Source organism: Microcaecilia unicolor, chromosome 13, assembly GCF_901765095.1.
Source record: "Microcaecilia unicolor chromosome 13, aMicUni1.1, whole genome shotgun sequence".
In the NCBI taxonomy this organism is placed as follows: domain Eukaryota; kingdom Metazoa; phylum Chordata; class Amphibia; order Gymnophiona; family Siphonopidae; genus Microcaecilia; species Microcaecilia unicolor.
In genome coordinates this window covers 62997576-63022280 of record NC_044043.1, presented here as the reverse complement: position 1 = coordinate 63022280, position 24705 = coordinate 62997576, and the positions used below count along the sequence as shown (strand labels likewise).

The 24705-nt window shown below is 45.5% G+C and overlaps 1 protein-coding gene across 1 annotated transcript in view; it reads left to right on the top strand.

Moving 5' to 3' along the window:
* YWHAE (tyrosine 3-monooxygenase/tryptophan 5-monooxygenase activation protein epsilon) overlaps positions 1 to 24705 on the top strand; it is a 147780-nt gene that overhangs the window by 83685 nt on the left and 39390 nt on the right. The window contains exon 3 of the mRNA XM_030185580.1: positions 783 to 889. Within this exon, the coding sequence (XP_030041440.1) occupies positions 783 to 889 (107 nt within the window). The remainder of the gene's footprint in view (positions 1 to 782; positions 890 to 24705) is intronic.

Genomic DNA, 24705 nt, shown 5'->3' with positions numbered 1-24705 from the left:
AGGTAATTTCCTGTTCTTGAGTCTCGCTAGATGAATCTGCCCCTGAAGACTATGAGTTGGGCTGTTATCTTTGCATCTCCCCCCACCCCCCCAGTTTCCAGGGTTATTGTCATAGTTTATCTTCAGTTCTGTTTTGCCTCTTCCTTTCCCCTCTTAAATGTTCTCCCCCTCACCCTAATGCTCTGTTCCTGAATGTAACTTGCCTTGAACTAGTACTGAAAATGTGTGACCTAAAAATATAAATATATGGGGCTATTGTCTGATGATTGATTTTAGTTCGATTCATTACATTCTATTGGGTGTGCAACCCTTTCCCCGTTAAGGTTTTGCCCATTGTTTTCATTTCTATTTTACGTAAAGGTGTTTGATCTCTGCAGTTCATGGTTTGGCAATAGATGCTATTTAACACACTGCTCATTTTTTATTGTATTTATAATTTTCAAGTAGACCTGTCTTAGTGCCTCTAATGTATCGTGCTTATTCATTTGCCCCTACTCTAACCTCCTTCATTCTTTGTAACTTCAGAGCAACAGAGATGAAACATGGCTCCCTTCAGAATCTGCTTATTACGTTTTGAAGAAATATCATTAATGCTGGCAGTTTATGCAGTTCAGCTTTAATATGAAGTATGCCGGTTGCTTAAATATTTAAAGGTGCTCCATTTACAAAGTAGTTATTTGCTCAGCTTTTCATATTGATCTGTTTTTATTTAATGTGCTCCTATGCAGGTAAATGTTTGGATAGTTGTTAGAAAGTAAATCTTTTGTTGTACTATTTTCCAGGTTGAAACTGAGCTGAAATCAATTTGCAGTGACATTCTGGATGTACTGGACAAGCATCTCATTCCTGCTGCAACCACTGGCGAATCAAAAGTTTTCTATTACAAAATGTGAGTGCCTCAACATTTTTTTTTTTTTTAATTTAAAGTTTCAAAATAACTTGCAAGCATTACATCTTGTTACAGAAAATCAGAGCACATTTAATGTTCAAGGAAACAATTACAATTAGTCTCTCCTTTATAGATAAGAAAGAACTAAAAGAAGAAAAAAAATGAACTCTTTCTTAGACCACCTAATCAAACTTAATGGGGGCGTTAGGAAAAATTTGGTGGTAAATATTTCTTTAAAAGAAACAAAAAAAATGAAACAAAGATGGCCTGGATTTAATATCCACCTAATTAAACTTAATCCAGGTTTTTTACTATTCAGAAACTATCTGGTGACTTTTTTAATTTCCAAAATTTCTTTGTTGCTCAGGTTCAAAGAAGATATATTTTTTATCTAAATACTTTACTAAGCATTTACAAGGATAAGAAAGAGTAAATCTGGCTCCTAATAAACGAGTCTCTTCTCTAAGAGTCAAGAAAGCCTTTCGTCTATCCTGTGTAGTCTTCACCACATCTGGATAAATCCAAACTCTATCTCCCAAGAAAATTTTTGTAGTTTTTAAAGAATAATAATTGAATTAAGGTCTTGCTCAAAGACCATCGAAACCAGCAATGTTTTCCGTTCACAAACTACCACTTCTGATTGTTCAAGAAAATCAGTTAAATTTTGCAAATCTTTAACATCCTTCTTCTTCTCCACCTTCTTTGAATCAGGTAAATAGTATATTTTAGCAACCGGAGGAATTAAATCAGGAGAATATTGAAGGATTTCAACTAAATATTTCTTGAATATTGCCATCGAGTTCAATTCTGAAGATCTGGGAAAATTCAAAAGGCGTAAATTCAAACGCCTATTATAATTTTCAAACTGTTCGATTTTTCGGTGTATCATAACCTTATCTTTTATAAGCAAATCAGTTTTTACTTTTAAATTAGAGATATCATTCTGGACATCAGTATTTGTATTTTTTTCCGAGTCTTTCTTGAAGGTCTCAAATGCTAAATTTAAGGAGTCTAGTTTACTCACGATTGGAGCAACTGTTGCAGTCAGCGTTTGAATCGCTTCCCAGATAGAGTCTAAGGTTACCGCACCTGGAGCCTTCCATTCAACGATGTTAACTTCTCCCTGGTTTTCAGTTAGGGCTCCAGCAGAAGGGTTTCCTATAGCGCCAACTTTGGACGTTTCTAGGAGATCTAGCTCACTCCTGAAAGCCGCTGGGCAGGGCGGGGGATTAAGTTCCGGCGAGGATAAGGTCTTATCGGTTCCTTGTAGGGAAGGTGTTCCACCTCCGTCTCCCAAAGCAGGAAGTTGACTCAAGCTGGTTTGGCGTGGCATATCTTTCAAGCGTCATCTGAAACAGAGCTGCCTCCGAGTTCACTGCTGGTAAGCTCTTTACAGCTCCTTTCCTCTTGGTGTGCGGCATATTTAGAGGAAATATAATGCTATAAGAAAAATTATGCCAGGGAAAGGTTCACAAGCTTGCAGAGCGTCCTCCAGTCGGTCCGCCATCTTGACACGCTCCCCCCCCCCCCCCCCCCCCCCCCCCCCCCCCCCCCCCCAGCGTGCCTCAACATTTTTCATTGAAAATTCATTTAAAGAGCTATACTTCATTGGTTGTGTTGTCAAATATGCTTTTATTTAGGCTTTAAACTGTGACTTAATATAGTTTTGAAACCTTTGCAATTGAGCTTGTTTGACTACAGCATTAGTTGACACGTGAGTATAGCGAGACAGGACTGGGCATAGAATTTAGCAGTGAAATGTGAGGAGGACTACAGACAGAGATGAGGGGAGTGGGGATTAAATAGGTTTAGGAGGAGATAGATGGAGAAGAAAGTTAGATGGAGGAATAAGGGCAGAAGGAAAAAGATAAGTACATAAGCATCGCCATGCTGGGACAGACCAAGGGTCCATCGAGCCCAGCACCCTGTCACCGACAGCGGCCAAAAGAACAAGCAATTTGTCCCGCCCCTCCTAGAAGTAGTGTATTATTCTCTCGTCCATTCAATAACATTCTATGGCCTTTTCCTCCAGGAAGCCATCCAACCTTTTTTTTTGAAGTCCACTAAGTTAACCGCCTTAACCACTTTTTCTGGCAGCGAATTCCAGAGTTTAACTACGCGTTGAGTGAAGAAAAATTTCCTCCGATTCGTTTTAAATTTACCACACTGCAGCTTCATTGCATGCCCCCTTATCCTAGTATTTCTGGAAAGCGTAAACAGACGCTCCACATCGTCCTGTTCCATTCCACTCATTATCGTATAGTCTTCTATCATATCTCCCCTCAGCCGCCTCTTCTCCAAGCTGAAGAGCCCCAGCCTCTTCAGCCTTTCCTCATAGGGAAGTCATCCCCTGTATCATCTTTGTTGCCCTTCTCTGCACCTTTTCCAATTCCACTTTATCTTTTTTGAGGTGCGTCAACCAGAATTGAACACAATACTCGAGGTGCGGTCGCACCATGGAGCGATACAATGGCAGAGTAATATCCTTTTTGTTTTCAATCCCTTTCCTAATGATACCCAACATTCTATTTGCTTTCCTAGCCGCAGCAGCACATTGAGCAGAAGTTTTCAAAGTATCATCAGTGATGACACCTAGATCCCTTTCTTGGTCCATGACTACCAGCGCTGAACCTTGCATGACATAGTTATAGTTTGGGTTCCTCTTTCCCACATGCATCACTTTGCACTTGTTCACATTAAACATCTGCCCAATCTCCCAGTCTCGTAAGGTCCTCTTGTAGTTTTTCACACTCTACCCGTGATTTGACTACTTTGAATAACTTTGTGTCATCGGCAAATTTGATTACCTCACTAGTTACCCCCATCTCAAGGTCATTTATGAATATGTTAAAAAGCTGTGGTCCCAGCACAGATCCCTGAGGGACCCTACTGACTACCCTTCTCCATTGCGAATATTGACCTTTTAATCCTAATCTCTGTTTCCTAGCTTTTAACCAGTTTTTTATCCACAGTAAGACACTACCTCCGATCCCATGTCCCTCTAATTTCCTCTGTAGTCTTTCATGAGGGACTTTACCAAACGCCTTCTGAAAATCTAGAGACACAATATCAACTGGCTCACCTTTGTCCACGTTTGTTTACTCCCTCAAAGAAATGCAGCAGATTGGTGAGGCAAGACTTCCCTTCACTAAATCCATGTTGACTTTGTCCCATTAGTCCATGCTTTTGAATATGCTCTGTAATTTTGTTCTTGATAATAGTCTCTACCATTTTGTCTGGCACCGACATCAGACTCACAGGTCTATAATTTCCCGGATCTCCTCCGGAACCTTTATTAAATATCGGCGTTACATTGGCCACCCTCCAATGTTCCGGTACCACACTTGATTTTAAGGATAAATTACAAATCAATAACAGTAGCTCTGCCAGCTAATTTTTTAATTCTATCAGTACCCTGCGGTGAATACCATCCGGTCCAGGAGATTTGCTACTCTTCAGTTTGCAGAACTGCTCCATTACGTCTTCCAGGTTTACGGATATTTCATTAAGTTTTTCCGATTCTTCAGCTTTGAATACCCTGTCTGGCACCCGTATCCCACCCAAATCTTTCTCTGTGAAGACCGAAGCAAAGAACTCATTTAGTTTTTCTGCTATTTCTTAGTCTTCCTTGATCGCCCCTTTTACACCCCGATCATCCAACGGGCCAACCGATTCTTTTTACAGAGATGTAGATTGCATAAGGAACATTTTTGACTGCAAAGGAAGTTGGTACTAGGCTGTCATAATTCAAGAAAGTATAGAATAAGCACAAGAGAGATGCCCTAGTTGTGAAGGAAATCCAGAGATAACTTGGATCAGTGGCAGATTAAACAGACTTTATGGTCCTTTATCCATACTTTTCATGACTTGATTGAGTAAGCAATCCTGCTGAATGTAGCTTGAAGTGTTATCTGTGAGAGAATGTTCAAGTAGATAGAAATTTCCTTAGCGTCCCTCTGGACTGGCCTAGCTGAACTGCATGCTTTGGTCTGCAAGAAAGCCTTGGCCTTCTCTCTGGAGCAGACTAAAGACTATAGATAGTTCACCCAGCTTTTTGTTTCTTTGACCCTCAACAGGATGGGGTCTGCCATTGATAAACTGTCCCCAGTTGGCTAGCAGACTACATTTCTTTCACTTATGCCCAAGCTGGGCTGACTCTGGAGAATCATGTCATTGTTCATAATGTTAGAGCCATGGTTGCATTGGTAGCCCACCTGAGATTAGCCTCTGTAGAGGAGATTTATAGAACTGCATTGTGGTCCTTGGTCCACACATTCATATCTCACTGCCTAGAGCAAGACTCCTGATGCCACAGCCTTTTTGGTCAGACAGTCCTTCAGCATTTATTCGGGGTTCTAGAATCCAATACACCCACCCTAGGCCCTTTTTCGTTTCAATTCCAGGCTGTCCATTAAAATAAACCCCAAATCCTGCTTGCTCTCGGAGAAAGTGTTTATTCACCTATAGCAGGTGTATTCCAAGGACAGCAGGATGCCTATTCACACTGCCCCACCCACCTCCCCTTGGAGTTGAATTCCATCCAGCTGTATTATTAGATTGGCGTGGTCCCAGGCGATGGCAGCAGGTGGGAGGAACGTGAATGCATGGTGGCATGCTTTCAAAGGTTTCTGGGAAATATATGGGGGAGTGTCTCCTCATTGGAGCTCCATTGATGTCACCCATCAGTGTGACTATCAAGCTCATTTTCAAAGCACTTAGCCTCCCAAAGTTTCATAGAAACCTATGGAACTTAGCCTCCCAAAGTGCTTTGAAAATATGCCTCTATATGTCCTACTGTTCTTGGAGAACACATGCCTCAGGTGAATAACTTTGCTTTATTCATAGTGCCACAAGCACCTGCTCCTCCTTCCCTGGAAGCGGCCGATCCTGTGTTTAAATCTGAACTCTATTTACTTCCTAGAGCCTTTCGGTCTTCTTCACTTTAGTGCAACTTAAAATGGCAAACAAAAGAAAACACCTTCTCCTTAGGCTGAACTTGCCAGCTTTCCTGTTCTTCAGGGTACGATTGGGGTTTTTAAAGGTTAAAGAAAAAGCATATAGTCATAGTCCATAGTTCATCAAGTAAAACTTTAAGCTAAATAAGTATAGTTCATGCACAATCAAAAATCCCCCCAATAGCTTTAATGTTCAAGTAACCACAGTTCCTTCAAACAAAGAGTCCCAGCAGTTTCAGTGATCCAAAAGAAAGTCAGCCAAGAAAAAGCTCTGGCACCTTTGTCTCCTGGCTTCGCTCAGAGGGAGTATCTTTACTTCCAGGGAGCCAAGAAATAAAACAGTTTAAAGTCAATTCTCTGTCTTCACAAGGCAGTGCCAGTAAGTCTCTAGAAATAAATAAAGCACATGTGCTTGCAGTGCCTACTCCCAGACTTCTTCCTTCCAGCCTCAGGGATATTTCCTTCCTCCATATGGAGACTTATCAGAGTCCTGGCCTATTTTTCCTCCAGGTACTTCTCTGCATACACTTGGACTGCCTGCTCCTTTCAGCAGTTCCCATGAGAGGTCTTGCCCCTCCACCCAATCTTTTCTCTTCCACTGGGAAACATGTAAACGGGATACTTATCTTTGAAATTTCCTAACAAAGTTTCTGGCATAAATCAACTACTTAAAAATGAAAGGAGTTTAGGGAGACCCTCATTTCTTTTCCTTTTGCTTTTCCCTCTCACCACCCTCTCACCAGTCACACTTAATAGCATACTGGTTCCTCTCTAAAGGGAAACAAGGGATAAACGACTTACCCATGTAAACCTACTTCAGGTTCCCCTTCCTTTCCTGACTGCTTGCTCGTCTGCAGCTTTCTAGCTCCCAGCTGGGTGGAGGTCAGAGACAAGCTCTGGGGCAAAGCATGACTTGACTCTCTTCACAGGAAAGTGGTTGGGACCAACTGTTTGGGGAGGCTAAAGGGGGTGGGGTTAGGGGGTGGAGCTTATATCCACAATTGACAACACACAGAAAAAAAAATAAGTAAAAATAAAATAGTCACAATTAATACCTTTTATTAAATTTAGATATTAGATATGTATCATATGTCAAAGAATAAAGTGGTTGCTCAAAACATATACTAACCACAATCACTCAACTGTAAAACACTATACACAAACTTGTGCAAAAACACACTCATAACCTCACCAAACCATAACAGCACTAATTCCAAGGACAGGACGAGCTACAACCTTATACGTGGAAAGGCAGAACTGTAATTACACCAGGCTCTAAAACACCAATACACTACCTCAAGAAACAAAACAAAACAAAAAGGGCTGCAAATACTACACGCTAGCAGATACTGCACCTTGATCACACATGAAAAACACGACACAACAGATATGAAGGCAAAATACTGAACTGGAAAGTTACCTCAAGAAGTCACTCAGCATGCAGCAATACTAGAAAAATTGAAACTTACATGCAAAATATCACAGATGCACATTTCCAAAAGCTGACATATTCCAGTTAATAAATTCTGAATAAAATACTTTTTTCTACCTCTGTTGTCTGATCATTTAGTTTTTCTATTCGCTTTGGTCCCAGTGTCTTCTGTTTTATGCAGTGTCTTCTTTCCATTTGATATTTTTTCTCTCACCATGTCCACCATCCTCCTGTGTCCTTATGCGTCCTGTCTACCACCTTTAGCCCTGTCCCTATCCTTTCTCCAGTTTCAGCATCTGCCCTCAAAGTGTTCTGATCCAGCCCTTAAATTCAGCAATTTATCCTCCATCCATATCCAGCATTTCTCCCCTCCCCTCCATCCGTATGCATGTACTTCCTCTGACTTCCCTCCCCTCCATCCATGTTAAGCATTTCTCCTCTCTCCCTTCCACTCCATCCGTGTGCATCTCCTTCCTTTGTCTTTCCTTTCCTCCATCCTTTTCCAACATTTCTCCTCTCTTCCCTGCCCTTCACTCCATCCATGTCCAGATTTCTCCTCTCTTCCCTCTCCTCCATCCATTCATGTCCAGCAACTTCCCTCTTTCTCTTCTACCCTTCCATCCAGTGTTATCCATCTTTCTCTCTCCATCCTTCTACCCATTACCCTCTCCCAATCCTTCCATCCATTGTCTCCCTCTAACGCCCCTTCCTTCTAAACAGTTCTCTCTCTCGACCCTTTTCCATTCAGCATGTCCTCTCTCTCCCCATCCTTCCAGTGTCTTTCACTTTCTTTCTTTTTTTCCCTCCCTACCCTTCCGTCCAGTGTCTTTCCTCTTTCTGCCCCCTCCTTCCAGCATTTTCCCTCTTTCTCCCTCCTTTCATTCAGCATTTCTCCGTCTGACAGCTAGGGTCTCCCCCAGTTTCTCCCCAGCAGCTTCTCTCTCTCTCCTGCCCATGTCCCCTCTTTCTCTCCCCATCTTTCCACTAATCTGTCTCTCTCTGTACCCCTCTTCCATCCAGTATCTTCTCTCTGGCTCTCCTCTGCTGGTTTCCATGGCCCCTCTTTCTCTCCCCATCTCTCTCTGGCTCTCCCCTGCTCTCTTCCATGTCCCTGGCTCTCCCCTGCACTTTCCACTTTCTCTCCCTCCCCTCCAGCTCCCCCACCAGTGTTTTCCCCCTCTTCTTCTCCTCCTCCAATCTCAGATTGTCTCTTTCTCTCCCCGACCCCCACATCCCTCTCTCTTCCTTTCCTCCAGTCCAGTCACTCTGTCTCTCCCTCTTACTTCTCCTTCTCTCCTCCAGTCTAGCCAGTCTCCCCCCCCCCCCCCAATGCAGCGTGTGTCCCTCTCCCTCCCTGCGGTCCCTCTAATTTGATTACATCGCCATCCCCGTCCCAGCACTAACTAAACCGCTTCCTTTGGGGCTTCAACCCCACCACGGCCTTCCTTAACGCATCGTTACCTCGTCCCGGACGCCCTCGTGGAAACCGGAAGTTGCGTCAGAGGCAGCGGAAGAAGAATGCAGCCTTACACATACGATGTAGGCTGAAGCCTGGAAGCAACTGTTTTAGGTAGTAGGAAGACGGTGCCGCTACCGGCGACGATCTAATCACAATTCCTTCCTCTAGAGCAAACATGCAGTTTTCCAGTACGATTTTTCATCGGTAACAGAACTATATTCAGTCTTCCAAGAATCTCATTCTGTTTCGGGCAGCCTCTTATACGGGGCGCCTATGGTTGGGACTTCCCTCCCCTGCGATTCCAAGGGTTCCGCCCCAGCTCTTTGGTGCAGCTCACTTCAAGACTGGGCTTCCACTTCCCCGCTCCTCAGGGTGAGTAACCTTTTTATGCAGCATAGAGAAAAGAGGAGACTTCCCTTTTTAAAAGGTAAATTCATGATGCAAGTGGGGTGTCTTCCTGGCAGTGCTGCTTTCTTTCACTAATGGCTCTTAACGGCTAACAATGTGCCCCCATAGGACTGTTGCAGCCTAAAGAACAATCTCTTCCAAATCCAGGGGCTCTGTTCTGGGTATTCCTCCCAGCCTCTTAGCTCTAAACCCCTCCTGCAGCTCCTTCTGTGTGAACCTGGCTTCAACAAGGGTATGGTAAACACCAGGACAGTGCCTTAATCTTCACAATAGTTAGCCTTCACTTCCTTCATAGAAGAAAGAGAAGAAGAGCAGACCAAGAAGTGGGGTTGGGGGGTGGACTTCAGACATATGGCTAACTTCTGGTGCCACCAAGTTCGGCTGTGAAGTGATAACCCCTAATCTGCCCACATTCTACCAAGGGCAGATGCTACTGTGGGAGTTATTTATTTATTACATTTGTACCCTGCGCTTTCCCACACATGGCAGGCTCAATGCGGCTTTCACAGTAACAATAAAAAGAATCCAGCAACACCAGCCCAGAACCTGTTCACCAAACTGCCGGAGACTGAGAATACTGGAAGGGATTCTGCTGTACCATATCTTACTGTGATGTTGCAGCAGAAAGGTTTCCAGTTACTGATTTCTATGCTGGCAGAGAGGCATAAAACTCAAATCTGGACTAGTCTGGCAGCATTCAAGAAAAGGAAATTAGCAGACATCACATTTTGTCATACTGTGTGAATAATTACAGTTCCTTTCAATATCATAATTGTAGAAGGCTGTTGAGAAAAAATTTGCCTTTTTGCATGTTACCAATATCTTGAACAGGTTAGACATCCCAGAATACGTGTAAAACATAAAGGATGTAGTGAAGCTTGATGAGTGGTCTAGGGCAGTAGTGTTCAATCCCAGCCTTTGAGGGCCACCCATAGGTCAGGTTTCAGGATACCCCTAATGAATATGTATGAGAGATTGTCATACAATTTGACTAGTAGGCATGTAGGTCTCTCATACTAGTTTCTTTTCAAGTTTTCTTTCCCTCCAGTGCTGCATAGTGGATAAAGATTCCTTCCAGTTTCCCCCGTGGCATTCATTTGCCTCAATTCGATCCTTGACCTACACAGCCAACATTTCCTTGTCATCCAGCAGATGAAGCCATTACGTATGGGTTGTGTCCATCAACCAGCAGGGGGAGATAGAGAGCACTCAACTTTTCACAGTGCCTCATGGCCAGCTAGCTCCACTGCCACTTCAGTATTCTCTATCTTCCCAAGCAGGGTGGCTGCAGCTTCTTCGAGCTCCATCAGAAATCTGCCTGGGGGTGGCTCCTGGCTTGCCAGTTGTTAGCCGGGGTGTTAGAGGCTATAGCAGCTTCACTTTGAAGGCACATAGGTCAGCCCTTTCCCTGCCTTACCCATGCCCCCGTGGATGTGGACATATTAGCTTGCTTTTCTCTGTCTTTTCCCACTCAGTGGATGCAGGCACATTGGTTCGCCTTTCCCTGCCTTTCCCACTTATCTGAGCTTCCGGAGTGTTTTTATTTAGCTCTTTTGCCTCTGCTTTCCTCACAGCGTTGAAAAAAAGAAAAGAGGTTCTTTTTCTTGAGATTCTTCTGCAGGACCGGTCTAGTGAGGTAAGAGTGTTTTCTGACTCCTCCGGGGTGGGCCCGCGATTGGGACGTTTTTGGCGTGAACCGTCATTTTTGAATTTTACCGCCATTTTCGGCGATGGCTGCGGAGACAGTAAAGCGCTCTTCTAAATGTGGCAAGCGCAAATCAGCAGCGGGGCTCTGTAATTCGTGCTGTACAGACGGGTAGAGCCGGCCCGAGCATGGCGAGCGGCGATCTTTTGCGCTCTGAGCTGGCAGCGGACGCCATTTTGGATTTTCCACATGGCGCGGCCTCCATTGCGACGGAGAGCCCTGAATCGGGGGGGGGGGGGGGGGGCGGTCCTCTGAGTGAGGCTAATAATAGAGCTGATAGCCCTGGGCAGGATCCGGGCGGTTAGGGAGCGGTTTTCTCCCCTGATTTTGTTTTAATGCTGCATAGGGCATACATGCTTAAAAGAGCTCTTCCACAGGGATCTTCGGACCCTCTGCCTGCCGCCCCCCCCCCCCCCCCCCCCCCGGTGGATCCTGGCCTTTTGGAGTTGGCTTTGCCTGTTTCTTATCCTCCTGATAAACGCAGAAGGGCTAATTCCCCTTCTGAGTGTGGCGCACCCCCCCTTCCCCACCCGTGGTCGGGCTATGAGGATTCTGAGGGGTCTGGCAGAACTTCTTGGGCTGAGGAGCCAGAGTCGGGTGCAGAATTGCCACAGGAGCTTGATGATCCGTCTGCGGTGAGGATTTTCCACCGTGAGGAGCTGCCAGCGTTTATTTCAGATGCCTTACAAGCCCTCTCGATTGAAGATCCTGGGAGTGGCACAGCCTCCTCTGTTAATCCAAAGATGGCTAGTACCAGAAAGCCTGCTCGAGCCTTTCCTTTGCATGACTCCATCCAAGAGCTTATTTCGGCTCAATGGGCTGACCCCCGAGGGACCTTTGAAGGTTGCCAGGGCTATGGGGCAATTATACCCTCTGAGTGAGGAACATTTGGCTTGCTTTGCAATGCCTAAAGTGGATGCCCTGGTCACTGCTGTGACAAAGAGAACTACCCTCCCTGTTGAAGGCGGTTTTGCCCTGAAGGATATTCAAGACCGCAGGCTTGATTCAGCTCTGAAGCGGTCCTTTGATTTGGCAGGTCTAACTGTTTGGGCGTCTGCATGCAGTTGTTATGCTGCTAGAGCCTGCCTGGCTTGGTTACAGCAGGCAGTGGAACAGCCCGGTGATGGAGCGGAGACCTTATCTGAAGTGGCTCCGCGGATGGAGTCAGCCTTGTCCTTTTTGGCTGACACCCTTTATGATATGGTCAGAGCTTCGGCTAAACAAATGGCTGTAGCAGTGGCGGCTCGCCGCACTCTTTGGCTACGACATTGGGCGGTGGACATGGCCTCTAAGCAAAGGTTGGTGAAGTTACCCTTTCAAGGCCTTCTCCTGTTTGGTGAGGAGCTGGAAAACATTGTTAAAGGCCTGGGGGATTCCAAACCTCAGCGCTTGCCCGAAGATAGGCCGAAGCCTTCCTCTAAGGGTCAGGCGGTCCGCTCCTCTTACAGACCTCGCTTCCGTGAAGCTAGAAGGTACCACCTGGCGCGTGCTGCTGGGTTCACTTCGCATGCCCGCTTTCAGCAGAGAAACTCCTTTCGCTCGGACAAACGTTCCGCAGCTGCCGGAAGGCCTGGAGTTCAGGGGTGACCCTCTGAATGATGGTGCGCCGGCCCCCTCCTCGTTTCCTGTCATCGGAGGAAGACTTTCCCTCTTTTTCGAGGAGTGGGCCAAAATCTCCACAGATCAGTGGGTCTTGGACCTGATCAGAGACGGATACCAAATAGAATTCGATGCCCCGGTGACAGACGTGTTTGTGGAGTCCCGATGCAGTTCTGCCGCCAAACGGGCGGCAGTAGAGGACACTTTGCACAGTCTGTGCCAGATAGGGGCTGTGACCCCGGTGCCTCCCGCCGAACAAGGTCTAGGCTGCTACTCCATTTACTTTGTGGTGCCACGAAAAGGCGGGTTTTTTCGCCCGATCCTGGACTTAAACGAGCTAAACAAGTCCTTAAGAGTGCGGCATTTTCACATGGAAACCCTGCGCTCCGTCATTGCGGCGGTACAGCCAGGAGAGTTTCTCACGTCTCAGGACCTGAAAGAAGCTTAATTGCACATACCAATTTGGCCCCCGCACCAGAAGTTTCTGCGGTTTGCGGTGTTGGGAAAACATTTCCAGTTTTGGGCCTTGCCTTTTGGCCTCGCCACAGCTCCCTGAACCTTCTCCAAGGTAATGGTGGTAGTAGCTGCTTTGCTCAGGCGAGAAGGTATCCGCGTTCACCCGTACCTAGACGACTGGCTCATCAGAACAGACTCAGAAAAAGAGAGTCATCTAGCTACAGCCAGAGTGGTTTCAGTCCTTCAGTCTCTGGGCTGGGTCGTCAATATGGCCAAAAGTTACCTGACCCCCTCGCAATCTCTAGAATATTTGGGGGCCAGGTTCGACACAGCCTCTTGCTATGTTTCTTCCCGAGCAAAGGCGGTGCAAGCTTCAGCATCAATGTCCGCGAGCTTGGGACATTGTCCAGCTGTTGGGATCGATGACGGCCACCTTGGAAGTGGGGCCATGGGCGAGAGCGCACCTGAGACCTCTACAGTATTCTCTACTTCAACGATGGTCTCCAGTATCTCCGGATTATCAGTGCAGACTTTCTTGGCTCCCTGCGGCCCGCCTCATTATGGAGTGGTGGCTCTCGGACAGCATGTTGCAGCGGGGAATGCCGCTGGCGCTCCCCGATTGGTGCCTAGTGGTGACAGATGCCAGCCTGAAGGGCTGGGGCGCACATTGCCAGGGGAAGCATGTCAGGGTCTGTGGACGCCTGACGAGTCGGAGTGGTCTATCAACCGCCTGGAGTTGAAAGCGGTGTTTCTGGCTCTTCTGGCCTTTCAAGTGACCCTGGAAGGATTGGCTGTCTGAGTGATGTCGGACAACACGACAGCAGTGGCCTACATAAATCGACAAGGCGGCACTCGGTGCAGAGCTGTAGCGCGCAGGCCGAACAAATTTGCCACTGGGCCGAGCTGCATCTACAGTCCCTGTCAGCAGCTCACATTGCAGGTCAGAGCAACGTGCAAGCCGACTATCTAAGCAGGCATCAGATCGATCCAGCGGAGTGGGAACTAGCAGACGATGTATTCCTGCAGATATGTGCCAAATGGGGCAAGCCAGTGATGGATCTTAATGGCGACCAGTTCCAATGCCAAAGTCCCGTGCTTCTTCAGCAGGCGGAGGGATCCTCACTCTGCCGGGTTGGATGCCTTGGCTCAACCCTGGCCCCTGAGCTTGCTGTATGTCTTCCCTCCGTGGCCCTTGATAGGGCGAGTGCTCCTGCGGATTCGGCTGCATCCAGGAGAAGTGGTGCTCATCGCCCCGGATTGGCCCAGGAGGCTTTGGTATGCAGACCTCCGACAGATGCTTTGGAAGGCTCCCTTCCCGTTACCTCTGGTTCCGCACCTGTTGTCACAGGGTCCGGTGGCCATGGAGGACGCCTGCCACTTTGGTCTTATGGCATGGCGATTGAGAGGGCGCAATTGAGAGAGAAAGGCTACTCAAGGTAATTTCCACTCTCCTGCAGGCCCGTAAGCGCTCCACTTCCGTGGCTTATGCCAGGATTTGGCGCCAGTTTGAAGTCTGGTGTGTTTCAAGAGCGCTTTCTCCGTTGCGGGCTCCTGTCTCGCCAATTCTGGACTTTTTGCAGGATGGTGTACACAAAGGCTTGGCCTATAATTCCCTGCGGGTGCAAGTGGCTGCATTGGCCTCCCTGCGTGGCAAGGTTGAAGTCGTGTCCTTAGCTGCTCATCCAGATGTGTCATGTTTTCTTAGAGGGGTGCTTCGACTCCATCCTCCCGTGCGGGCACCTTGTCCAGCTTGGAACCTGGGGTTAGTATTGAAGGCCCTTCAGGGGGCTCCCTTTGAACCGCTTCAGCGTGCTTCAGAGAAAGATTTGACACTGAAGGCCGTCTTTTTAGTGGCCATTACCTTGGCGAGACGGGTGTCAGAGCTCCAGGCGCTGTCCTGTAGAGACCCTTTTCTGCAATTCTCAGTCAGGGGTCACGGTTCGGACCGTGCCTTCCTTCATGCCTAAGGTGGTTTCAGCGTTTCACCTAAACCAGCCTGTTTTTCTTCCCTCCTTTGCTGAGGAGGAGTTTCCAGATTCATTTGGGCAGTTGCACCTTTTGGATATGCGCAGGACTCTGTTGCAGTATCTGCGAATTACAAATTCTTTCAGGACCTCTGATCATCTTTTTGTGCTGTTTGCAGGTCCTCGCAGAGGGTCTTCAGCGTCTAAAGCCACTATTGCCCGTTGGCTCATAGAAGCTATCTTTTCAGCATATCTGCTGTCTGGCCGGGCTCCGCCTGAAGCCTTTAAGGCACATTCCACAAGAGCCATTTCCTCTTCCTGGGCAGAAACTGGAGCACTCTCTCTTCATGAGATTTGCAGTGCTGCAACATGGGCTTCTAAGCTCTCATTTGCCCGACATTACAGGCTGGATGTGGCTGCCAGGAGGGATGCACGTTTTGGAGCACAGGTGCTAGCGCATGGTGTGGCTTGTTCCCACCCTATTTAGGGATTGCTTTGTTACATCCCATACGTAATGGCTTCATCTGCTTGATGACAAGGAAGGGAAAATTAGGTTCTTACCATGATAATTTTCTTTCCTTTAGTAATAGCAGATGAAGCCATGAGCCCTCCCTGTATGATTGTCTGTATTGCAGTGATTGTGATTTTAGGTGCTGTTCTTGTTTCCTGAAATTATATTCCTTCCTTGGGGAGTCGGAAAACAGTCTTCAGGATTCTTGTTACAGTTATAGGAGGATGAGTTCATTCCCTCCAGTTCATGTTTTGGGAGGATGAGTTTATTCCCTCCAGGAGGATGCAAGTATTCCCTCCGTTTATACAAAGTGGAGGACGAGTTTATTCCCTCCAGGAGGATGAGTTCATTCCCTCCTTTTTTGAGTTCATGCCCTTGTTAAGCGGCTATCGTTCGCTGTGAGAAAAGTTCATGTTATTCCCATTGCGGTTTGCCATACTGCTTTGGAAGCTTCAAATACTGAAGAGGCAGTGGAGCTAGCTGGCCATGAGGCACTGTGAAAAGTTGAGTGCTCTCTATCTCCCCCTGCTGGTTGATGGACACAACCCATACGTAATGGCTTCATCTGCTATGACTAAAGGAAAGAAAATTATCATAAGAACCTAATTTTCCCATTTCTTGCATTGCCACCCTCTGCAACTTGAACCAGTAAGGTTTAAGATAAAGTACCTTATACTTCATACTGTATTACAGTGGTGGTCTTGAGTTTACCTGAAGCATCTGCCAGTTTGTTTTTCAGCATTGGCCTTCACTTTTCTGTAATGTTTACCATCTAATTTTTTTCCCAATTAATAGAGCAACTTTTGTGCCTGCTTCAATCCTCTATACATTCTGTAGTGATGACATACTGTTGAATCTCCATCAAGAAAAATTTCATACTCTTGACTTTAAGGTTTAATCTCTATTTAGATCCAAACACTGTTATACTGAAACCAAAGAAGCCAGTGTGTGAACGAATAATAACGTGCTTTGTAATGAGAGAGAGAACATTCTTAATCTTTATATACACCCTTCCCAACTCCAATCTATTTAACAACCAATGCCAGAGGAGAAAGGAAGCCTACAAAATGCCAGAGGCGAAGGGAAGCCTGCATTCTTATAACCTCCATGCAGAACTAAACTAGACCCCCTCCCCCCAAGCACTTCGCTCCCACCATCTGCCCCAGTCATATCTTCTGTCCTAACCTAGCCTCCAATACTGTGCACTACCTCCCCTCCCCAAACCCCTCCATACTCCTGACTTTAAAGGAGCCATCACCTTCCATCTTAGTGAAGTCTTGCCCCCTGGTCTTGCCACTCCAAGCCACCATCTTACAAACTAGCTTTTGCATTCCTTTTCCGCTTATGAGCAGGTGGGATGGGCATTTTGTTTTCTCTTTATACGAGAGAGAGCATCAACACCACAAACAAGGGAGGGAAAAATAGTTGCATTCAGTCCTGGCAGTAAACTCAACTAAAGTGACAAAATCCTCGTCCTTATCCTCCCCCAGCATCCTCGTTAGCCGCCTTTCAGCTGTCAAATTGTATAATAAAACTGCTGCTTTGCCAACAAAATCAACGTTCATCATGGCTTTCAATACAGCTTCAGATGTGTGCACATCCAAGTACCCACCTCCCTCCACTTTCTTCCTCAGCCTGAACTTGGTGCTATTTTGACACAATTCCTGTATGTGGTGGAGCTTCAGGAGTTTGACTCCTGTCCTAGATTTGAGTGGGAGTGGGCTCAAAGAGGATGAGATGCTGCTGAATGAAGGTTGATAACCTTAGTCATAGCCATGGTTAAGATGACTGCAATCCCATTTGAAATGGGCATGAGAAAAAAAAAGTCAAGTAATTTCTTCAGCAGGGATGTGGTGTGAGGGGTATGTTGGTGGGGTCAGTGGTTTAGGCCCCCATTGCCTTTTTGGGGGGGTGAGCTTAGAGGGTGGGAGTTGATCTGTTTCACTTCCCATCAGCATGTCAGTTCTGTTTACATACTGACAGAAAGGGAGACATTTTACTTGCTATGGGTTATACTTTTCTTACAATGCATGTTTATTTATTTATTTATTTATTTGCAGCATTTGTATCCCACATTTTTCCACACACAAGCGGGCTCAATGTGGCTTACAAGACAATGAGAAATAGGGTAACGTAAGGAAGGGGTGCATGTGTAAAATAAGGTACAAAATAAGAATTGAAATTGTCCTTTGAGGCAATATAATGTAGGGTCTATTGTGTAGCACCAGTAGGGTAGGCCTTACAAAACAGGTCTTTAAAGATTACCTAAAGTCTTGATGATCATGCAGGGTTTTCACACAGTTCGGTAATGCATTCCACATCTGCGTTCCCAAGTAGGAGAAATTAGACGCGTAGGCGGTTTTGTATTTAAGACCAATGCAACTGGGATAATGAAGGTTCATATAATTACGAGACGATCTGATTCTATTCCTCGCCGGAAGATCAATCATATAACCCGGGGCTTCACCATAGATTATTTTGTGGACCAGAGTACAAAGTTTGAAGGTAATATGGTCCTTAATTGGGAGCCAGTGTAGCATCCAACGAAGAGATGTAACGCTATCTCGTTTTGTTGAATATCAATCTGGCTGCAGTGTTCTGGGCTGTCTGGAGTTTTTTCAGAAGCTGGACTTTACAACCCGCATAAAATCCATTGCAATAGTCTAAATGGCTTAATGCCAATGATTGCGTCAAGTTGCGGAATATATCCCTTGGAAAATAGGGTCTTATACGTTTTAGCTTCCACATCGAATAAAATAACTTCTTATTAGTTTACTTATTGTATTGATAGTAAAAAAAAAAAAAAAAAAAAAAAAAAAAAATATATATATATATATATATATATATATATATAATGTATTTATTTTTTTTTTCTCTGAGGGCAAGCAGGCTGTCATATTCTCACAGCTGGGTGACATCATCTGACAGAGGCCAGTGTGGACACTGACTAGCGAGGTCAAGAACTTTCAAGTATCATCCCACCATGCATGTGCTGGTGCCTTTCCGCCTGATGCGTGAGTGACGGGTTCTTCAGTCTTTTTCCGTAGAGCAGGGAGGACGCACTATCATGTTCTCAGTGTGTTTCATGCTGTCTAATAGTGCCTTCCTATGTGGGTTTTTTTTCCAAACCTAAAGATATAATTTCTCCTTTTCCTTCAGTTTCCCTTTAATTTCTTTATTTTCAGCCCTTAATTTTTCGCATATTGCTATGTGAAGGCTCACATCTGTACTCTACATTGGGCCCTGTTGTCTCTGTGGAATCTGGTCTCTCAGGACTTCCATCGTCATCTTCAGCTGCTACTTGGGATGAGGCTCAGTCTGGTCTGGTGGGACAGTCCAGGGAACCTTTAAAGGATGCAAGTCTCGGGGAGCTCACGATCTTGGATGGGTCGCACCAGGCACCTGGTCAAGCCAGGAGGCATGCTGGTCCATGAATAGCCTAGAGACCTAGGCAGTTCATCTGGCCCTGTAGGAGCTTCTGCTGCCCCTGCAAGGGAAAGCGATCAGGGTGATGTCGGATAGCGCCACGGTGGGTGGCATTCATCAACAAACAGGGTGGCACCAGGAGTCAAGCAGTGGTCCTGGAAGTGGCAAGTGTCGGAGGGCAGAGATACGTCTGCGGGCGCTCTGTGTTCCATATTCGGACATGTGGAAGTGGACTTTCTCAGTCGCACTCGCCTGGATCAGGGAGAATTAGAGTAGGGGCTTCAGGCCTTTCAGCGCATTGTGGACCGCTGGGGGCTTCCTCAGTTTGACTTGATACACCTGCAGCTTCTGTCGGCAGCTCACATAGCAGGTCAGAGCAACGTGCAAGCCGATTTTCTCAGCAGACATCAAATCGACCCGGCGGAATGGGAACTGGCAGAAGTTTTTCTTCAGATTTGTGCCAAATGGGGGACTCCCGGAATGGATCTAATGGCGTCAAGTGCAAACACCAAAGTACCTCGCTTTTTCAGCAGAAGGAGAGATCCTCACTCGGTGGGGTTGGATGCTCTGGCTCAACCCTGGTCCTCGGAGCTCCTCATTGTGTTCCCTCCTTGGCCCTTGATAGGGCGAGTCCTACTGCAGATTCGACAGCACCGAGGTCTGGTGATTCTCATTGCTCCAGATTGGCCAAGGCGTCTGTGGTATGCGGATCTCCGCCGGATGTTGGTGGACGCTCAGGGGCATTTGCCCCTGGTGCTGAACCTGTTGGTTCAGGGTCGGGTGTCTATGGAGGATCCCTGCCAATTTGGTCTTACAGCTATTGAGAGGGTGCAATTGAGAGACGGGCTACTCTAACAAGGTCATCTCCACTCTCTTGCAGGCCCACAAGCGGTCCACCTCCGCAACTTATGCTCGGATCTGGCGCAAATTTGAGGCGTGGGGTGTGTTAAAGGCGATCACACCCACGTGGGCTACAGTCTCGACAGTGCTGGACTTTTTGCAGGAGGGCTTACAAAAAGGCCTAGCTTACAATTCCCTGCGGGTGCAAATGGCAGCATTATCATGCTATCGAGGGAAAGTCGTTGGCTTGTCCCTTGCTGCTCATCCGGACATTGCCCGATTTCTCAGAGCTGTGCTTAGGCTCCGTCCTCCCGTCCGGTTGCACTGTCCGGCCTGGAACCTGGGGCTGTTGTTGAAGACTCTTCAGTGTTCGCCCTTCGAGCCGCTTAAGTGAGCTTCGGAGAAGGATGTAACTCTCAAGACAGTCTTTTTGGTGGCCATTACATCGGCTAGACACGTGTCTGAGCTGCAGGTGCTGTCCTGTCGGGACCCTTTTCTGCAGTTCTCGGAGTCTGGAGTAACGGTACGTACAGTGCCTTCCTTCCTAAGGTGGTTTCAGTGTTTCACCTGAACCAGCCCATTTTTCTTTCCTCCTTTTCTAGGGAAGTGTTCCCAGACTTCTTTAGGCAGTTACATCTTCTGGATGTCCGCAGGGCGCTGTTGCAGTATCTACAGATGTCAAATGACTTCAGGACTTCTGATCGCCTTTTTGTCTTGTCAGGTCCTCGGTGTGGAGGCCCGGCGTCTAAGGCCACTATAGCCTGTTGTCTCAAGGAAGTCATTTTTTCTGCGTATCTGCTTTCAGGTTGGTCTCCGCCTGAAGCGTTTAAGGCGCATTCCACGAGAGTGATTTCCTCCTCGTGGGCTGAAACGGGTGCACTCTCTCTTCAAGAGATCTGTAGTGCGGCTACTTGGGCTTCTCAGTTCTCATTTGTCTGGCAATATAGGCTGGATGTTGCAGCGAAGCAGGACGCTATTTTTGGAGCACAAGTGCTTGCTCGCAGTGTGGCCTGTTCCCACCCTAAGTAGGGATTGCTTTTGTACATCCCATCAGTTAATGGATTCATCTGCTGCTGATGACAAGGAAGGGAAAATTAGGTTCTTATCTTGGTAATTTTCTTTCCTTTAGTCACAGCAGATGTATCCATGAACCCTTCTTGTCTGACTTGTTTTTTGTTCAGATCTTTCATGCAGCTATAGATCTCATTGGGAGAAGTTGGATACCAGTTCTCAAAATTTCTATATGATGTTCTACTACAGGAGGTTGAGTTCATCCCCCCTTTGTATGGTTATTGCTCCTGTTCTGGGCCGTTTGTTTGCTGTGAGGAAAGTTTGTTATTATACCTTTATGGTTCACTCTGCTTTGGAAATCTCAAATACTGAAGGCGGTTAGGGCTAGCCATCCAAGAGGCACTATGGTTTTTCAGTGTTCTCTATCTCTACCTGCTGGTAGGCAGATACAACCCATCAGTTAATGGATTCATCTGCTGTGACTAAAGGAAAGAAAATTACCAAGGTAAGAATCTAATTTTCCCATATATAAGTGAAACATTAAAGCATTTCAGTGACAGTCTAACAGGATGAGGGTGGGTCAGGTGAGAGACAGGGAGAGCCGGGTGGATGAGGGACAGGGAGATATGAATGGAGATAAGAAAGTGACAAAGCAGTACAATTTTATGGTTTATAATGGGCTAGAAAACCCAGATCTTTAAGTCCTGTCTGGTGGGTGTCAAAATATTTAATCATTCTGACTTCAAAGGTCTTACGTTCCTGTATTGTGTTAAAGTTCCCTTTTAAGATTCTTACTATAAAATCACTGGTACAGTGTTCTGGTTTCGTAAAGTGCTGCCCTACAGAGGTGACATCCTGGTTGGTACTAGCATTTTTCATATGGTGTCTATGTAAATTAAATCTCTTCTTTAGCATCTCACTTGTTTCTCCAATGTAGCACCCTTCATCGCTTTTTTTTACACTGAATGATATATACCACATTGGAAGATAAGCATGTGAGACCTCAGTGGGACCTACCATTTGAGCCTCTGCACTTGGCTTCTTTCAAGGATCTTACCCTCAAGGCAGTGTTTTTGGTGGCCATCGCCTCTGGCAGGAGGGTTTCCGAATCGCAGACCCTGTCGTGTTGAGATCCCTTTCTCTCCTTTTTGGAGGATTCCATGTCCTTGCACACAGTTCCATTCTTTTTTCTGGTGTTTTACCTGATCTTCTTTTCTTTAGTCTGTGACAGTGTTCTGAACAAATGGGTTGTTACTCCATCTGGCGGGTTTGCCCTTCTTCATGGCACAGAGACACCAGAGGGTTGGACACTTCACAGCTGGACGTTCAGATGAAGTTGCTCGGGTATCTCAAAGAAAGGAATGAGTTTGTACTGTTCTAATGCCCTTGAAGGCCTCCGTTGTGAGGTGGATTAAGGCAGCCGTTGAGGCTGCATACATCAGCTGGACTTGTCAGGCTGCTTCCTGGGCAGAGGCCCATGTTGTGTTCCCTGAGTAGATCTGCAGAGCGGCAGCTTGGCCGTTACACCATTCCTTGGCTAAGCACTACAGATTGGGTGTGCTGGCCAGAGACCGTTCAGACTTTTGGTCTGAGTTGTCATTTATGGGGGGGGTCTTCCCCCCCCACCCAATAGATCTGCTTTGGTACATTCCATTTGTTCAGAACAGTGGAACCGAAGCTAAGAAAGGAGAAATTCTTACCCGATAATTCTTTAGTCATTGACACTGTTCTGAAATACCACCCTTGGGAGATCTCTGCCCTGGGTTCTGAATATGTTTTGTTCCCTTTTCAGTTCATTGAAAAAAAAAAAAGAGAGAAAAGAAAAGGTCCAATTATGATTCTGATTAGCATCCATACTGGGTTCCCATGATATGGCTATTTCCTGGTATATGCAGGGTAGCGAGTACTATTTTGTGGTGGTTTGCTTGCTTATCGCAGCTGCAGTGATTGATGAGGCTGGGTGTGTTACAAAACAGTCCTGCTGCTGCAAGCTTGGGCAGATGCATACTAGATTCTTCCAGGGAACATACACCACAGTTTATATAGTGATTCCACTATTAGAATTCTGTTTTTTCCATCTCTGAGGGGGTAACAACCCATTTGTTCAGAACAGTGTCAGAGACTAAAAAGAAATTGTCGGGTAAAACATAATTTCTCTTTTGGAGACATTTGCCCCATAAATATGCATATAAGAGATTTACATGCATTGCCTACTTGACATATTCATTGTTGATATCCTGAAAACCCAAGTGGCTAGCTATACGTCGTGGACTGGATTGAGAAGCATCGCCTTACGAAAAGAAGGGATTTTAAAGGTATGTGTTCAATCTAGGGAAAGGCTGCTTAAAATAGTGTAGGGCCTGTGTCAAAAATCCCTACTAAATGAGTTAAGACCAAGGTACGTATAATTATAGCAGAGAAGTGACTGGAAGTTATGATAGAATATTCAAATACCTGAAAGAGATGAATAGTGCAAAAGAAGCCAACATTTTTTATTGGAAGACTTTAGATTAAGAGGGCTTGGTATGATGCTCCAAAGGGATTGACTTGGGACAACAATTAAAAATAAATAAATCCTTTACAGAAAGGGTGACATAAGTACAGCAGTCTTCAGATAAGTTAGTGGAAGCAAACATAGTAACTGAATTGAAGAAAAAGGAAGTACAAAGAACCATTTACTGGAAATAAGTGAAGGAATAAACACAGATCAGCTTGATTTGATGGCATTAATTGTGAAACAGATTGTGTAGACTAGTTCACACTTCAGCATGTTCTGTTTCATTGGGCGCTCATAAGATCCAACAAGTGTACAGTTGTATTATACTAACAGAATTCTACAAGTTTGGGCAGAGACTTTTTTTTTATCCATAACTGCAGTGCATGTGCATATTCAGGGAGGACAGTGTTCAGGCTAGCTCTGCAGGGCAAGGTTTGATCCAGGAAATTAGGAATTGAATCAGCAGTGTTTGTATAGATTTATTTCAGGTTGAGCATTTCAGTCCTATTTTTGTCACCATAACAAAGATGGAGTAGGTTTTCTACTCTTTATTGGCCCAGATTTTAATTTCCTAGCTTTGTCAGTTTGTTGTCCCCTTACTTAAAGGATTTTCTCCAATAGGTGCTGTTATGCTATTTTGTCTGTAACTGATGGCTTGGAGTGTAAAAGCACTCTAATAATGAAGGTTGTTTAAGTTGTGTAACTTAAAAATAAAAGACTTGGCATTGCAGGCAGATTTGGGGTTTCTCAGTAAGATAGGATTGTCTCCAGAATTAAGATTCTGAATTGTATTCTTGAGGCACTAGAACCATCCTTTAAACTTTTACATTTTTTTAACCTACCTGTAGTAAAGGCGGTCTTTAGGAAGAGTGAAGGAAATTGGGGTTCACACATTGAGAAACCATTTTGCCTAGTTTGTATTTGGAATCTAAAATTGCCTAAGGAGAGATTTGTAGTTTCATTGTTAAGGAAGTGTTTAAGTTTTATTTAGATAGAATATGTGGATTGATTATTTTGTGTGTGTTCTTCGTAAAAAGGGACTACTGGTGTCTAAAATTTTGTCTAAATGGTTTTAAGTATTGTTTATAGTTATAGTTTTTTTGGGTTTGCTATACCGCCATTAACTAACTTGCAGATCACAATAGTGTACAATACTAAAAACTAAGAAAAAAGAAAAGAACTACAAAAATCGACAGAACAATGTAAAGATCTATTGCACCTTGGAATCTTAAAGTGTGAAGACCACCTAAAATGGGCAGAGCATATTCAACAAGAGCAGTGCCTACATCACTTGTGGAGAAGATGGGGGTGCCTGTAGAGCAGATCTGCAACTTAGTTTGCTTAATACATTTTTGAACTACTTGATTGATTTATTGGCTTTGATAATTGGAAGCATTCAGTAGGATGGTGGTATCAAATTTTGTTTTGTCCCCATTAAAGTACAGCTTTGGTATGTCCTTGCTGTACAGACTGATGAAAAATGATATAACTAGAATTGACAAATTTATTTATTCTGTACTTACTATATCGCTTTAACTGGCAAACAGGGCAAC